This window comes from Dermochelys coriacea, chromosome 5 (genome assembly GCF_009764565.3).
Source record: "Dermochelys coriacea isolate rDerCor1 chromosome 5, rDerCor1.pri.v4, whole genome shotgun sequence".
Lineage (NCBI taxonomy): Eukaryota > Metazoa > Chordata > Testudines > Dermochelyidae > Dermochelys > Dermochelys coriacea.
The window spans coordinates 28195876-28214493 of NC_050072.1; the positions used below are offsets into that span (position 1 = coordinate 28195876).

The window sequence follows — 18618 nt, forward strand, 5'->3', positions numbered from 1 at the left end:
ACAGCCTGAGGGCTTTGTGGCAGAGGGCAAAGGAACATGCCCCGCCTTGCCTGTTGATACAGAATATAGAGGCCGTGTTGTCCGTGAGGACCCTGACTACCTTGCCCTCCAGGTGTGAGCGGAAAGTCATATACGCCAGCCACACCGCCCTGAGCTCCTTGACATTTATATGTAGGGCCAGGTGTTGAGCTGTCCACCAGCCTTGGGTCTGAGAGTTCCCTACATAGGCCCCCCAACCCAGGTCCTACACATCGGATACCAGATCCAACGACAGGGCCCTGTCCCTGAACGGGACCCTTTGGAGATTGTTGTCTGGGGCAGACCACCACCGTAGGGAGGTGATCGCAGTGTCTGACATGGTGAGGACCTTGTCTATCCTGTTAGTGGCCTGCGAGAACTTCGAGGCCAACCAGAGCTGGAGCAGCCTCATCCTGAGTCTGGCGTGATGGACCACGTACGTGCATACCAACATGTGACCCAAGAGCTGCAGGCAAACTCTGGCTGTTGTCACCGGGAACCTTGTGATCGAGTCAACGAGACCTTTCAGAGTCTCGAATCTATCTGGCAAGAGAGAGGCCTTGGCCGACACTACGTCCAGGAGTGCCCCGATAAACCCTATGCGTTGGACTGGGACTAACATGGACTTGGTGGCGTTTACCAACAGGCCCAAGCTGTGCACGTGGACAGGAGGAGTACCACATGATCCCTCACCTGCGACCAGGAAGTGCCCTTGACAAGCCAATCGTCCAGATAGGGAAATATCTGGACCCCCTGCCATCTGGGTAGGCCGCTACCACCTACATGCATTTTGTAAACACCTTGGGGGCAGTGGACAGACCAAATGGAAGGAGCATGAATTGGTAATGATTCTGCCCCAACACAAAACGGAGAAAGCACCTGTGCCCCTCAAATATGTGGATGTGGAATTACTCATCCTGTAGATCAAGGGCAGCGTACCAGTCCCCAGGACCCAAGGAGGGAATGATGAAAGCCAGGGAAACCACATGGAACTTGAGTTTCACCATGTACTGGTTCAGACCTCGCAGGTCCAGGATGGGCCTGAGCTCCCTCGGCCTTTGGGATAAGGAAATAAACAGGATTAATACTTCTTGCCCATGAACTCCTCGGGCACCGCCTCTATCACTCCTAGTCCTAGGAGCCGCCCCACCTCCTGCTCGAGCAGAACTTCATGCAAGGAATCCCCCAAGAAGGGACGGGGGGTGATTGGGCAGAGAAGAAGTAAACTGGAGGGTGTAACCCTGGGAGATGGTGTTGAAGACCCATCGGTCCGAGGTTAGCTGCGACCATTCTGGGAGGAAAGCACACAACTGGCTGGAGAAAGGGAGCTTTACTGGGGTGGATCCCTGATGAGGACTGGCGGGGTGCCTCCAAGCATCCCATCAAAAGCGCCTTTTCCCCACCTGCTTGCCCTTGGAGGACCCAGGCTGGGGGGCAGGCCAAAACTGCCTCTGAGGGCATCTCTTATAGTCCCTCTGCTTCTTATGGGCGGCCTCATACTTCGGTAGGGCAGCCTGGGCGGGAGTCATAGATTCATAGATACTAAGGTCAGAAGGGACCACTCTGATCATCTAGTCCGACCTCCTGCACAGCGCAGGCCACAGAATGTCACCCACCACTCCTATGAAAAACCTCACCCATGTCTGAGCTATTGAAGTCCTCAAATCATGGTTCAAAACTTCAAGGAGCAGAGAAGCCTCCCTCCAGTCAACCATGCCCCATGCTACAGAGGAAGGCGAAAAACCTCCAGGGCCTCTCCAATCTGCCCTGGAGGAAAATTCCTTCCCGACCCCAAATATGGCAATCAGCTAAACCCTGAGCATATGGGCAAGATTCACCAGCCAGATACCCAGGAAAGAATTTTCTATAGTAACTCAGATCCCATCTCAGGGGATTTGGCCTATTTACCCTGAATATTTAAAGATCAGTTACTTACCAAAATCCCATTATCCCATCATACCATCTCCTCCATAAACTTATCGAGTAGAATCTTAAAACCAGATAGATCTTTTGCCCCCACTGCTTCCCTTGGAAGGCTATTCCAAAACTTCACTCCTCTGATGGTTAAAAACCTTCGTCTGATTTCAAGTCTAAAACTTCCTGGTGGCCAGATTATACCCTTTTGTTCTTGTGTCCACATTGGTGCTGAGCTTAAATAATTCCTCTCCCTCTCCTATATTTATCCCTCTGATATATTTATAGAGAGCAATCATATCTCCCCTCAACCTTCTTTTAGTTAGGCTAAACAAGCCAAGCTCCTTAAGTCTCCTTTCATAAGACAAGTTTTCCATTCCTCAGATCATCCTAGTAGCCCTTCTCTGTACCTGCTCCAGTTTGAATTCATCCTTTTTAAACATGGGAGACCAGAACTGCACACAGTATTCTAGGTGAGGTCTCACCAGTGCCTTGTATAACGGTACTAAAACCTCCTTATCCCTACTGGAAATGCCTCTCCTGATGCATCCCAAAACCGCATTAGCTTTTTTCACAGCCATATCACATTGGCAGCTCATAGTCATCCTATGATCAACCAATACTCCAAGGTATTGGAGTCTGCTGTGGTTTGAACTTAGGTTTTGCCAGAGCCGGGACAGAAGCCCAGAGTCTGGAGGATTGTGAGGGAGTCTTTCATGCCATGCAGCCTTGCATCTGTTTCTGCTGCAAACAGAGCTTCCCCATCAAACAGGAGATCCTGCATGGAAGACTGCGCCTCGCTGGACAGCCCAGAGAGAGGGAGCCATGATGCCTGGTCTCATGGACACCGCAGAGGCCATGGATTGTGGGGCTGTGTCCACAGCATCCGAGGCTGCCTGCAGGGATGCCCGAGCAGCCGATGCCCCTTCCTCCACTAGTGCCTTGAACTCCTTCCTATCACGCTCCTGGAGGGAGTCCTTAAACTTGGGCAGGGAGCCCCACAGATTGAATTTGTACTGGCCCAGGAGAGCCTGATTGTTTGCCACTCAAAACTGGAAGCTCAAAGAAGAATAAATTTTCCTTCCGAAAGAGTCCAAGTTTCCTCCGAGAGTCTTTGTTCTTTGGGGTCGGGGCTGGCTGACCCTGATGTTCCCTGTGGTTGACCGACTCGATCGCCAGGGAGTTGGGCGCTCGGTGGGTATACAAGTACTCATGCCCCTTAGTGGGTACAAAGTACTTGCTTTCCGCCTTCTTAGAGATGGGGCTGGTGTTTGCCACAAGGCATTAGAAATTTTAGCCACCCTTTCATGGGAGGGGCAAGGCCACCCTACCCGGTGCCGATGGGGACAGCACATTAAACAGGGAGTCCGAGGGCTCTTCCCTCTCCTCTGCCTAGAGGCAAAGGCTTGCTGCCACCCTCTAAGAGTTCTTGATGGGCCCTGAAGTCCTCCTGTGGGGCAGAGGGGGAGAGGGGCAGCAATCACCTCCTCCAGATGGGGCAAGGAGGCCGGTACAATGCTCTGGGTATCGGCCAGCACTGGAGGGTCCACCACCTGGTCGGATTCCGGGCATGGTGCCAAGGACTTACGTCCCACCGACTTCTTTCTCGGGGGTCTGGAGAGGGAGGCCGACAGTGCTTCCAAAGCTCTGGCCACCAAGCAAGCTCCTGCTGGGGGCCACGGTGCCCACTGGGCTGGCCACAATGTTCAGTGCCAATGCACCTGCTGTGGCACCGGCAGGGCCAGCTGTTTGGGTTGGCTGGCCTGGCCCACTGAAGGACGGCTATGAGTGGAGGCCAGGCTGGCATAAAATCTGCTGTCTCTGAACCAGGAGGAGTGGCATTGCCGGGATCTATGTCAGCCATGGGACTGCAATCTTGACGTGGAGGACTGGTACTGACGGCAACAGCTGCTCTGTGAACGGCCTCGATGGGCAGACCCGCAACGGCAATCAACGCCCAGGGCTGCAATGTCTTGGCAGAGACTTGGAGCAGGAGTCCGAGCAGGAACAGCATCAACGACTGTGCCATGACTGACTGCGGTACATCCTCCGAGACAAGGACCGTTGGCGACGCCTGCCGTGGTCCCGTCGATATTTGCTCCTTGAGGACAAGCGGTGCCGAGAGTCCCGGCTGGCCGGAACCCAGCCAGACAGTCTGGTCGGCGTCGAGGGCAATCCATGTGGACTCTGCCCTGAACGGTTGCTGGGTGGTGAATGGCATCGGGAACGTTCCCTTGACCGAGACCGGTACCAGGCTGAAGGCGACTGAGAAGATCCCAGCAGCAGCTTGCCTCTGGAGCGTGGGGCCGACATTGGCAGCACTCCAGGCACTGGCATAGATATAGCATCCTGGGCTGCCTGGAGGGCTTCAGGCGTGGATGGCATCTGGACAGGCCTGTTCCAAAGGGGCCAGGCCACTCTGCTCAATGTGAGTCAGAGGCCTGGGACCTGGTGGAGATCAAGGACTACCCGACATGGGCCTAGCATCTTTCCCAGACTTCCCTCGGTGCCGCTGCGAAGAGGGAGTCTTTCTGGCCCTCTTGGCATGCCTCATGGATGGGGAGTTGTGCCGACTGGTCGATGGTACCGGAGGATCGTAGCGTACCGATGCTGCGGTGCTGGGTACCGGTTCAGAGCTGCATGCTGGAGTCAGGGTCAGTGCCGACTCCATCAGGATGGCCCAGAGCCTAATGTCCCTTTTTCTTTTGGTCCGAAGCTTAAACAACTTGCAAATCTTGCACCTTTTGCCGATATGGGTTTCACCCAAACAGCGCAAACAGTCTGCGTGCAGGTCACTTCTTGGCACAGAACGCCTACAAGAGCAGAACGACTTAAACCCCGGGGCGTGGGACATGCCTCGGCCGGGTCAGACTGACTGACTAAACTAACTACACAGCTAATTAACTACAGGTATTAACACTGAATGAACAAACAGTTCTGGGGACGAGCTACAGCAAAGCTGGAGCAGAGTAGTTCCGACGCATCTTCACTGGTGGCAAGAAGGAACTGAGGGTGGGGGAGCGCACAGCTCCCCTTATACCACACCAGGCAGGCGACACTCCAGCTCCCCCTGCCCCGGGTACTGCTAGGGGAAAAACATCTGGCACCAGTGCACACGGCGAGCACACACACACACACACACACACACACCTATTGTGGAATACACATGAGCAATCACTCGAAGAAGAACTAAAAATTGTAAATAGGCAGGAACAGGGAATTTGGTAGTTAACTAGTCCTTCCTGGTCGGAACACTTACAAAGTAGGATTACATCCATGGTGAAGATGGTCATTCAAAGCTTTGGCAGTTGTCAATGTGACTGTGGTAACTTATTTTGAGGTTGTATTTGTCAAGTTTATTAGTTGTGCAAAATGTTGCAAAATAAAAAGAAATGTTTGAAATGCTTAAATGTAGTAAAACCCACATGGTATGTATGGTTTTCAGGTGGGTATCGTAGGGAGAGTTAATTAAAGTTAGTGTAAGTTTGCTTAAAAAAAAAAAAATAGTATCTTTATGATTTGTGGCTAGTAAGGAAAAAATCCCAATCAGCAAGTAAAAGAAGATCATGAGAATAAGTACTATTGCTTACAGAGTGGGAAAGATATATGATCAAAAAGTAACTGATAAAGTAAAAAGCTGCATTAATAAGACAAAGGAAAACTGTCTTAAAAGAAACAAGCATAAACATTCTCACTGTTCTAATAGAAAGCAGGGGTTGAGGAGTGGGGAAGAATAGGAAAGGAAGGCCTTAGAGAAAGAAAAGTAGCAAGGATGAACTGCTTCAAAGTAGGTTTTTGCCAGCACTAGCAAGTTAGCTGAAGAGTTTTGAATTTGAAGGTTCTTTGTCAGACTCTACCTGATCATGCTGAGCCATGCCAGAATGAGACTGTCATCCCTAGGTCTGGCTTATTTGTAAGTAAACTGATCGCATGCTTATGAATACTTTATTACTGTGTTGGATGTAGGGACTGCTTATTTTTAGGCTGTTAGACATGTTTATATCAATTGTAAATACCATTTGGCCTTTGGATTTAATAAAGGAATTTATGAGTAAATTAGTGTCATGGTAATACTCTACATAAATAATAATAATTCCAACACTGCCCCCCAAAGTAGACTATTCAGGACCCCACGTTACAGAAGGACATACTTTATAGAGAAGTGCAGTGATGCAACAAGAGAGTCTTAAATAACTGTCTAGCCATCACATTTAGGTCAGATTAAAAAAACAAAACCAGCTAGCAATAAAATTTAGACAATCTCAGCACAGTTCTGTTCAGCTGATATTAATTCAAAAGAGTATGGCAAGGAAGTAAGTACATATAAAGTACTCTACAGGGAGCTCGACAGGCTGTTTCATTTTGCCTCCTGCTCTTGAGCTTTCCCCCAGTTTTGCAATGTACTTTGACATTAAAGGAAACTATCACTAATACATTCAATAAACAGCACAAACAGGGAACAGCATCTTTTTTGTTTGCACTACTATATTAGGCAAAAAGTTAGCACATTTGTTATTACTACATGTATTTTCTATGGTGCCTCTCTATGTAATATCTTGGCCTTATTTACACGAGTTGGAATTTACATGGACAGGATGAAGTTAGCTTCCACAGAGAACCCTTAGGCGTGGAATTTCCTCTGCCGAATATCAGACAGATCATGAATCTGGCCAATTTTTATACAATTGTATGAGACTCATCTTTCTACTAGTCTAAGAATTTCATCTGAAGAACAGCCGCTTGCTGTGAGCTCTGAGGAAAACAGAGACCTGGTTTTGCCTCAAGATAGCTGATCTCCTTGGGACAGAGTACAAATTTTGTTTCTCTTCTTTGAGGAGCTTATATGTAAATACAGTGTAATATGTTCCCAGGAGTCTTTCCCATCAAACAGATGAGTTATGTAGTGAACCAGTTCTATAAAGATACACCATCTTTAAATAGAAAACGCTTCCAATATACATTCAGGAACTTTCGACAATTCTTCCCTTAAACCCCATACAGACCAGGCTTGGTATTCTTGATAGTTCTAAAATTTAAAAAGACAAACAGAACCCCTTTTCTCAACTTTTATTTGGTTTACACACATTTCAGGCCTTCTTTATGTTTCACATAAAGCAGCAAAAAAAATGAACGAGCCTAGTTTGCTTCCTTTGCAGGTCACTATTAAATGAGAAGTCATTAATGCTACACTGACAGATTTAAACATACAAAACAAGTTTATTTTTATAAGATGTTTTTAAGAAACTACTGCTTGTCATACCATGATGCTCTTACCCACAAAACAGGAAGCTCTTTAAAACCGGACTTTAGAGAAAAACCCCAAATTCCTCACCCACCCACATACATACTGAGCCTTTCATTTACTATAATGGTAAAAAATAAATTAATTAGCAATAGTGGGTGGGACTAATCACTTTTACAAAATATCCCCTCCTGGTCTTGAACTGACGGGATAAACGTTATTACACTCATCACGTTGGGAGAGTGCAAACAATCTCTTAGGCTGCTTTGCTTCTCAGGTTTCTTTCTGTTTTTAGAATATGGGAAGGAAAAGATCTTCTGTTAAATAATCAAATTCCTAATGTTTTATTACAGTAAATGTCAGCTGAACTCTGCCTTTATTTTAATGCAGATTTACATAAATTTGGGCCTCTGAAAGATCAGTGATAGGTAAATGAGCTTCTTGGAGGCAACCAGGAGGTTTTGTCAAGAAGAAAGCCAAATGTAGAGTCTTAAAAAAAACGCATCTCTCCTTTAAAGAGTAAGGGGTCACATTGAAATTACCACATCTCTGTCTGTAAGGTCTGAAATAGAACAGTCTCCTTTTTGAATTATCCAGGCGAGAGAATGATCCAGGATTCCTTCAGATATGGAGAAGTGTTTTACGGAGCTACTCTGCAATGCTTTCTTCAGAGTCCCAACACTGAAGACAGCTTCTACAAGAGCTTCAAAGTTCCCAGTAGGAAACTGGCTGCCAGATCTGTTTGGAGATGGCAAGTATCTAGCATGAATGACCTCCAAAGGGTACAGGCACAAGAGAAAAAGAACGCTTGTGCTAAGGCCCTCCATGAAGCTAAAAGTGAGGATAAAAAGGAGAGTTTATAATGGTCCACAATGAAGATGTTTTTCTTTCCGTCTCCTATTTTATTTTGGATTTTATACCAATCCCGTCACTGAGATCTGAGTACCTTCCAGAAGCACATAAAGCAATAGAGTTATCATTATACGTATGTGAAGTTTTATTTTATATCTGTAGTACTATGATATTTTGTATGGTTATTGAAGGCAAGGTTGAAGAAGTGAACCTCGAACTTGGAGCAGAAAGTGGTGAATTCTTTGGTGGTTCTGAAATCCAGAGGGAACCCACTCCAGTGTCTGACTGGCTCCAAAGAAAGCAAGGTCTCTTACACAAACAAGATTTACACATGCAACAAACAACTTCACTGTGGAGAAGCATAGCTATGGTCCTTGTCTTGGAGCTTTAGACAATTTTTTAGGTATCCTGAACTCAAAACACTGAATACTTTGAAGAGAAGGACTGAGACATTGAATTTGACTGTAGGATGCTAGCGTACTTCACAGAGGACAGGTCTGATATATCGTATGCTGCAAAGGAGATCTGTTGCAATGTTCTTTACTAGCTGGAGTTTCCTAAGGGCTGACTTCTTCATGCCCAGATATATTGCACTGCTGTAGTCGAGTCAGGAGATGACCACAGTGTGTATTACTGAGGCCAGGTCATTTTCCTCCCAGGATAGGACACAGTATCCTTGTCAGCCAAAGATGTTAGGAAACATTGCTCACCAGTGTTGCTATATGAGGGCATAGCATCACAGAGGAATCCAGTGGCACTCAGACTAGGGACTGAATTGACTAATTGCGGTTGTGTATCTTCAACCAAAGGAGACTATATCAAGTCTACACATTCCTCAAAGACATTTCCTCTGCATCCATCTTACTGAGGTTCATCTTCAACTAGCTGTCCTTCTGTGTCCTGATCTTGACCAAACATCGCACAAACTTGGGTGACTGCTTTGTTATATGTTGTGACCCAGAAGGTAAAAAGCTGTGCCTTATCTATGTCCCATTGGCATGCAAGTCCATGATAATTCACCAGATCTAGTAGTTGCATATAGATGTTAAACAGGACTGAAGGAGAATAGTACTTGTGTGACTATGCAAGTGTAAGTTTTAGTAGTGAAAGGAGTAATTTTCTATCACTATCCTTTGGGTGCATTGTAGGATGGACTAAAGCAATTTGAGTGTTCCTCTGCACTCCAGTGGCATTCCTTGATCTACTATGAAATGAGGGAGAGAGGTCAAGGAATATGAGAATGGATGCGTGCCCTCCAGCCATCAACAAGAAACTATATCTATCAGCATTATTAATAGTATCCATTCCATGTATTGATCTGAAACCAGACTATACTTGTCTAGATTATGGAAGGTCTCCATTTAGCTGGATTGTGACTTTTGTCCATATCAGAGAATCCAGTGAAGGAAAACGTCACTATTACCTTAAGGGAGTTTGCTTTTTTCCCCCCTCATTCTTCGAGGCAAAGCTGTTTTACCCAAGAACATAAGGCTTGTGTGTAAGAGCTATGAATGCCACAACTGAGATACATGTGAACAACAAAGGTTTTCTTAAAATGGACTCTAAATTTTGGTGTCACAGATATTTTCAAACAACTACATAAACACAGGAAAAGCAGTCATTCTGAACTCACTGTTCCTGTGGAAACCACCCTTTGGAACTGCTCCAAACCTCAACCGAGTCTTTAGGTAAACCTTTGTTCTGTTTCTGTGATGTTGATGCTGCCTAGAGGAGTAGGAGCTGAATGCAGAACACTCAGGTCCAGTCAAAGGCAGAGTACCTTATGCCAGAATAAAGATATCATCTGTAACTAATCTACAAGTGTCAAGTACTCGGGAAGGAATTACAGGTGCTAGCTACAGCCCTACAAATCTCATGCATTTGAGCTCAGGACTGACCAGCATAGTAGCTAGCTCAGATTGACTAGGTCCTCTTGCAGCCCTGAGAAAGGTACCAAATAAAGCTGTGGAATAATCCTCAGAGTCAGAGGATTCTAAAGAAGGGGGCCATCATTCTTACAGGGCAGAGACACAAGCTCCTCTATCCATGACTGTCCATCTAGAAAAGTAACACAGGAAGGCCTAAACCAGCAAACCAGACTTGCATTGTTGTTCCCAGGCTGTCTTACCCTCTGAAGAGGACTGGGCCTCTTTAGGGTGATATCAAGAGAGCCAAAGCTCCTGCCAAAACTCTATCCAAAATAGGTGTATTCAGTGGGATTCCCTTTCCTCACTCAGGGGAAAGTTGCCAATGGCAAAAGATGAAAAAATCGAGCCAGGTCTCATCTAGTACCTTTCCTTTTTTCTTTAGAGATAGCAGCCAAGATACCTGCTGCCAGCATAAAGTGAGATAGGGAACCAGAGGCTGTCCAAAGATGGACTGTTGATGGGACAGTTCTGGAGCCAATATGACTGACTGGCTTGGCTACTGGTGTAGCCAACATGAGAACAGTACACAGTTAAATTTTTACCTTTCTCACTAATCGAAGAGCTTGTGTTCTCTCTACTTCATTACTCTGCTGTATGTCAATGCACCTAAAATAAAACAAAAAAGTTAAATAAAAAATGTGGTTTGTAGATAGGAATAGGGGTAACTATTAACAACTTGGTGCTACTATTTAAGAGATTGAATGAATACTATAACAAAACTTACTATCCAGAAATTCTAATTTTCAGAGAGCACATGGATCATGACTGATTACAGAACTTTAGTTTGAGGTTTTCCGTCAATAATAATCTTTATTATAGAAGAAGGATCATTAAAACAATTTCTTGTATACACGCATTTACATAATGCTGTGGTGAGATATAAAAGATCTTAACAGTAGTTTTGAGCTGCCTGCAAAACTGCTAGTCATTTCAGAGGAGTACCAATAACATTTATAATATACCATATCATCAATCTCATCTTTCCAGACAAAAGAAACTAAATTAAATGGCATTAGGATTGAGAGTAACTATCCCCAAAACAGAAAAGGAGTACTTGTGGCACCTTAGAAACTAAGAAATTTATTTGAGCATAAGCTTTCGTGAGCTACAGCTCACTTCATCGGATGCATTCGGTGGAAAAATACAGTGGGAAGATCCCCAAAACAAACATGGAAATTCAGAGTTACAATTAAACTGTAAAGAAATCAAAACATGTTAAGGTATGGAAATACAGTTAAGGTATCAAATTTTATTTCTGGACTTGTAGTCATGTCATACAATTACAATTACAATTAATTCAGAGTTCAGGATCACATTCAACTGATTTTTAGAGACAAGTTTATTTCCCCCCATGCATATACTTTTGTTTCCTCATGGTATCATTTCACATGACAGCATTTTCTTTGAATTTGTATTTCTTTTGATTTGGTTGGCATTCTTGTATAATATTTTATTTAAAAAGGAAGTTTCCCAAAAGAAAATAAAAAAATACCTTAGAATACCAAGAATCAACATTTACAGAGAATATTAACAGTCATTTTCACATATACCCCACGATCAGTCAAAGATGAGAAAATTAAATAAGTTATTGTAATATAATAAAATCTAGGAAAATTACCTAGCTATCAAGTAATCCACTTTCAATTTTAGCACCTTTTGTAGAACACTGGAGTCTCGGATGAGATAGCGAAGGGCTCGCAACCCTGCTGCTCGCACCTCTTTTGCTTCATTCAGTAAAGCTAATCGCAAACTACAATGGAAAAAAAAATAAGTGGGAAAACAAATTACACAGCAACAAACAGAGCTCCCCATTTGAGGGATAGACACTGTTTACTTACATGAAAATAAGTTAACACTTAAAGGGAAAATTTTCTTTACCTTATTAATTTTCTTCCTTTGAGATCTACGCCAGTCCAGTCACTTGGGTAAAGCACCTTTCAGCCAGCAGATATAGACAGTACATTGAGATTTTTGGTTCTGTCACTCCCCCCATACACAGAGGTTTGAAGGCTCCCAGACTTAAGATGAATCTTTGAAAGCAGGTCATATAATATTATTTGCTAAGTGAAATATATCAGAGAACTGATACTTTGTTCTCTCATGTATGACTTGCTACTTGGGAGAAAAAAATCAAGAGGAGATAATACTGGTCTTCAAAAGAAGGTGTTCTGCACTGTCAATATTATAAAGAAAATGGTTAGGAAAATTTCCCTCTCCAGTAGACCATGTCAGTTCATACATATGGAACTTCAAAGCAGCGTCCTGCGTAGAATAAGGAAAGAGTAGTGCCTGATTGCCTACACTACTCACTAAGTCACATAGTGGCCACTTCCTGAACATTAATTTGAAGTACTTAGAGAAAGTAAACAAGGGAAAATATGTAATCTGGGTGGCTGCTTACATATCACTAGTAATGATGCAGCTCATAATATAGATAACTTTCTAGTCAGGTAGACTGAAGGAAAAAAAAAAAAAAGTCTTATCTGCACTGTAGCCAGTTTCCCTACCTAAAACTTTATCCATTTAAGGATACTGATGCCGCACACTTTTTTTTTTTTTTTAACCCCTTCTCTTTCCTTGTAAGGTAAGGTGCTTGTGCACGATAAGCAGCTATTCCAAAAACCCAATCTGTTGCACCTTTTTGAAGATTAACCTTTGTAAGATTTAGATGCTAGGACCTGGTTTCTTTGCTATTTCTAGACTTAAAGCAGAAAAACAGCAAATCTGATCATATATCATCCAAAATCGGCTCATATACCACCTTCAGCATTAAGAGTTTCACCATTAAGGAAATATTCTAAGAATTGCCTCCTCTCGGTGAAAAAAATCAAGTACGTCTCTTTATAGGACAGGGCCCCACAAGTTTTTCTTCTGCTAGCTGAATTGGTGGCAAACAAACAGTGGCTGGCTAAGAGATATTCTTCCTCTAACAAGGTTCAAATGCAGGAATGGAAATGAACTGGATATCAGATTTAAGTTCCAAGTAAGTCTGGGTGGGCATGACTACTAGCTTCTTAAGAGTGTTTAGTAAGGATAATGTTCTTATGAATTTTGGCTGTGTCACCTGACAAGTACTCTAACATTTTATACTAGGAAGCCTAAAGGATGGATCCAGATTACTTAACAACTCTTTTCAATATAGTAGCCTTTATTTTCCTGTTCTGGGTCCTTAAGGGTGCCAAGGAGTAGTTTGTTTGGCTACTCAGGACACATCAATCCAAGGGTTTTCAGTTAGGACACCTAATTTCTTCCTTCTCACCTGGAGCATCCCCGACAGTCAATTATATTTCTGCCATGAGAGTGCACAAACAAAGCTTTTGGAACCTTGTACTAGCTCAAGAGACTAGAATTTCCTGGTATTAAAAATACTGGATGTTTCCTCTCCAAATTTAAAGTAGGGGCTACTTTTATAATTAAGAACAGATCCTTCTTGAATGACAAAAGGACAAAGTTTAGGGAAACAATTTTTAATAGTTCAAGTGACTTGGACTAGTTCTACAGCTAGTTCTAGAGCTCAAAAGAGGATAAGATATTTCTTGACTTAGTCTTAAGTTACACACAAGAGCTAATTCAAGAACTGACAATAGTTTAGCAACTAATGGTGACCACATTATATTTAGGGTTAAGGCTCAAGGGGGAGGCAGGGTACCAAAAGTAACTGACACTAAACTTTAGAAAGGGAGATTTTAAATAAACCCCTAAAGTTACAAGCAAAGAAGAAAAATCCACAAGTAAAATCCATGGTATAGATGCTACTTTTTTAAAAAATAGAGTCTTAGAAGACATGCATATTGCTAAACAAAAAGTGACCCCAAAAGACCAGGAATAAATCAAAATGACTGAATGGCAAGGTTTGAGAGGCTATTCAAACACACAGACTGTTACTGCCTTTCAGGAGTCGTCCCATAATGCTCCACACTGACAATACAATCGATACAAGCACTCCTGGTGAGAATGTGCACTACTGACAAGTGTAGTGTGGACACACACAAGCGATGTGTGTGTCTTAGAGGAGAGGAAAGTGATCAGGAACAGTGATCAGGAACAGTCAGCATGGATTCACCAAGGGAAGGTCATGCCTGACTAATCTAATCGCCTTTTATGATAAGATTACTGGTTCTGTGGATGAAGGGAAAGCAGTGGATGTATTGTTTCTTGACTTTAGCAAAGCTTTTGACACGGTCTCCCACAGCATTCTTGTCAGCAAGTTAAGGAAGTATGGGCTGGATGAATGCACTATAAGGTGGGTAGAAAGCTGGCTAGATTGTCGGGCTCAACGGGTAGTGATCAATGGCTCCATGTCTAGTTGGCAGCCGGTGTCAAGTGGAGTGCCCCAGGGGTCGGTCCTGGGGCCCGTTTTGTTCAATATCTTCATAAATGATCTGGAGGATGGTGTGGATTGCACTCTCAGCAAATTTGCGGATGATACTAAACTGGGAGGAGTGGTAGATACGCTGGAGGGGAGGGATAGGATACAGAAGGACCTAGACAAATTGGAAGATTGGGCCAAAAGAAATCTAATGAGGTTCAATAAGGATAAGTGCAGGGTCCTGCACTTAGGATGGAAGAATCCAATGCACCGCTACAGACTAGGGACCGAATGGCTCGGCAGCAGTTCTGCGGAAAAGGACCTAGGGGTGACAGTGGACGAGAAGCTGGATATGAGTCAGCAGTGTGCCCTTGTTGCCAAGAAGGCCAATGGCATTTTGGGATGTATAAGTAGGGGCATAGCGAGCAGATCGAGGGACGTGATCGTTCCCCTCTATTCGACACTGGTGAGGCCTCATCTGGAGTACTGTGTCCAGTTTTGGGCCCCACACTACAAGAAGGATGTGGATAAATTGGAAAGAGTCCAGCGAAGGGCAACAAAAATGATTAGGGGTCTAGAGCACATGACTTATGAGGAGAGGCTGAGGGAGCTGGGATTGTTTAGTCTGCAGAAGAGAAGAATGAGGGGGGATTTGATAGCTGCTTTCAACTACCTGAAAGGGGGTTTCAAAGAGGATGGCTCTAGACTGTTCTCAATGGTAGCAGATGACAGAACGAGGAGTAATGGTCTCAAGTTGCAATGGGGGAGGTTTAGATTGGATATTAGGAAAAACTTTTTCACTAGGAGGTGGTGAAACACTGGAATGCATTACCTAGGGAGGTGGTAGAATCTCCTTCCTTAGAGGTTTTTAAGGTCAGGCTTGACAAAGCCCTGGCTAGGATGATTTAACTGGGACTTGGTCCTGCTTTGAGCAGGGGGTTGGACTAGATGACCTTCTGGGGTCCCTTCCAACCCTGATATTCTATGATTCTATGATGTAATACCTTCAGCTACTGTATGCTGATATGACTTAGGTCAGATCGAAACGGTATTTCCAAGAGTTCTGAAGGAACTTATGAAGTAGATGAGCTGCAAATAAAAATATGCTATCATTAAAAACAGCCACTGTCCAAGAAAATTCAAATGTAGCAAAAGTAAGTATATTTTAAAAAAGCTTGTAGGAGTGATCCAAGCAATTACAGAGGAGTGAGCCTTATATACGCACCTGGAAAACTGGTTGAAATGTTAGTTAAAATAGAACAAAACTCTTATAAGATCATATGACAGAATGTGACCAGCACCGTTTGTGAACTGGAAAACTGTGTCTCACTAATCTCTTAGAATTCTTTGGACATATCAATAAAGCGGTGGATAAAGGAGAACCAACTGGCATATTACTTCCAAAAGATCTCTGATAAAAGTTCTGCAGAAGAGGCTATTAAAGAAGCTAAATAGCCATGAGGTGAGAGGAAAAGTATTGTCATCGATCACAAACTAATCCTATTCTTTATTTTGTCTTCTATGTAAATAGTTAATTTTCATCATGACAAAAGATGAACAGCATGGTCCCTCAAGGATCCCTAGTTGGTTCCTTGGTGTGTGGATCACATTTATTGTGATCTGGAAAGGGAGATGAGGTAGCAAACCTTGAAAGAAGAAGGGTTTAAGTTAATCAGGATCAGAGAGAACTATGAGGAACTTCAGAGAAACAAACATGCTAGGTGAATGGGCAATTTGATGGCATAAGAAATTCAATATTGATAAATGTAAAGTAATGCACAGTGATGGGGAAAAAGTTATACTATCCATATTTATTACAGGATTCTAAATTAACTGATCAGCTCAAGGAAGGGCCTTGGGTATTACTACATACGAATCAATGTGAAGCTGTGATTAAAAAAAAAGCTAACAAGCTGTTAGGATGCATAAGGAATAGGATGGTGACTAATACAAATACTTTCATATAAATCAATATAGTGCAGCCTCATCTGGAATATTGTGTATAGTACTGGTCACCCCACCTCAAAAAGGACACTTTAGAACTAGAAGGGAGTTCAAAGAAGAAAGACTAGAATGATCAAGGTCAGAGAGACCTAATGTGAGGGTCTGAGGCAGTAGGGCTATTCCTATGAATATCTTGAATTTTCCCTCTCAACTGTGGAGGGAGGGAAGGGGGAGGAAAAAAAAAAATCAGACATTTCCAAGTTGCCCTCATCGCTGTGGCTCTCCTTTCTGAAGAGGATTTTTGTTCCCTAGTGATTACCTCTTATAAACAGGGTATCTGAAGGACTTCAAGTCACCAGTCTTGACAAAGCACTGGTCCCCATGGTGGGTATCAGGAAGAGAGAGAAGATATTTGATCCTAGAGGAGATTAAATATTCCCTCTTATGCTTACCCTGGCCACTCTGACTACCCCAAGGTGAAATGACATTCCTGTGTACCTTTTTTACTTCGTAGTCCTTGAGCTTGGGTAGAGGGGGGCATGAACCCCATGTATGGATCTGCTTTGTGTGTGTGAAAGCCTGGCACTTCTTGGAATTTTTGTAGGAGTCAGTTATGCTATGAGGACTAAATCACTGCACGTGGGATAGAGCCCACAGACTGACAGCTACTCCAGGACAGGGCTAAGAACCTCAAAGACTTCTGAGGCCCAAAAGTACTCCACTCTCTCCTTTGCTCAGGAGTTTCTTTCACCTGTCAATGACACAGACTCCATCTGTTGGAGAAAAAACAACGGAGCTCTGTGAGCTGTCAAGATCCTTCTATGCAGGAAATGATGTCAAAATCTGTCAGTGTACTGTCTCCATATGTTGGCAGGAAGAAATTATAATCAAGCACATGGACTAGCAAAAAGGACCAAAGAACAAATTCTAACAATTGCATTTATTCTTGGATAAAAATCTAGCAAATATACAAGTGGTCTTTAGTTTGCTTAAATATTCCATTGTAATAATAGGTTAAATTAGCAACCTTATACACCTCTACCCCGATATAACGCGGTCCTTGAGAGCCAAAAAAATCTTACCGCGTTATAGGTGAAACCGCATTATATCAAACTTGCTTTGATCCATCGGAGCGTGCAGCCCCGCCCCCCCCGGAGCGCTGCTTTACCGCATTATATCTGAATTCGTGTTATATCGGATCGCATTATATTGGAGTAGAGGTGTATGACCAATTCTTAACCTCATGGTTCAAGAATGCACAAACATTTTTGTAGAATACTTCCTGTGTCTCCAGCAAAACAAATGTATTCTTTAAAATAAATTAAAAACAAAAAGCAAGTTCTTTAAACAGGCTTCTATCTGAACACTAAGCATTCTGACATAGGTATTTTTGAAAATGTTAGCCTAAATGACTTCGGAGTCAAAGTCTTATTTTCAGAAGTGACTCAATCACTTAGTCTCCACTCCTACTGACTTCAATTAAACTCAAGTTCCCAAGGCATTTTTGAAAATGGAATATAGGCATTTTTGACATTTTTACCCCATAGTTAAATACAAGAAATCAAAGAAGAAAATAGCAACACTATACACTTAAGGATCCAGCCAGAACAAAAAAAGACCAATTCTTTATTCTTCTTTTAAAAGATCAGCCTCAACAATACTGGCTTCAACAGCAAGCATTGTTTTAAAAATGAGCATTTCTATATAAAGTTCTTTATCCTACAATGACATTTTCAAAAGATCACAAATGACACAACCAAGGCTGACTGTTCATCTCTGAAGACTTAGTCACCTTCTATACCCATCTGATCACTGCTATGGCAGAATAAACTGCATATATAAATGCATGAAGGTACTGAATAAATTATTTCAGTGCCTTTTTAAAGACAGACTCTCATGCAGATCCTTGAGCAAAGCATTTTCCATGAAAAGGGTCATCCTCTTTTGCACATCTGCCTATGGATTTTCAGAAAATATTGTCATTCTTCCTAGAGAGAACTTATAGATTTTTTTATGAGTCTGCTGGGTGTGAAATTTATATCTAAAAATGTTTATTCTTCCTTAGTCATGTCCTGGACTAGGAGGACTTCCTGACTTGGAATTGGAGTACTTGTGGCATCTTAGAGACTAACAAATTTGAGCATAAGCCTTCGTGGGCTCTATGCTCAAATAAATTTGTTAGTCTCTAAGGTGCCACAAGTACTCCTTTTCTTTTTGCGGATACAGACTAACACGGCTTCTACTCTGAAATATGACTTGGAATTGTATAACAAAATGCATTAGACAGGCACCTCTTGAGACCTATATTAAAATTTGATTTGGTAAAGAAATGAAACTTAATTTGGACATTACAGTCTCCACATCACAAAGCAAGCAAACAATCTGACATGATTCTAATATACTCAGAAAGA

General features: G+C 43.0%; 1 protein-coding gene across 4 annotated transcripts in view; it reads right to left on the minus strand.

Moving 5' to 3' along the window:
- The window catches only part of RICTOR (RPTOR independent companion of MTOR complex 2), a 179009-nt gene that overhangs the window by 94334 nt on the left and 66057 nt on the right, over positions 1-18618 (minus strand). For all 4 annotated transcript variants that reach the window (XM_038403986.2, XM_038403987.2, XM_043514340.1 and 1 more), the window contains 2 exons: positions 11573-11704; positions 10497-10560 (listed from right to left, as the gene is read on the minus strand). In XM_038403986.2, coding sequence (XP_038259914.1) covers positions 10497-10560; positions 11573-11704 — 196 coding nt within the window. The remainder of the gene's footprint in view (positions 1-10496; positions 10561-11572; positions 11705-18618) is intronic.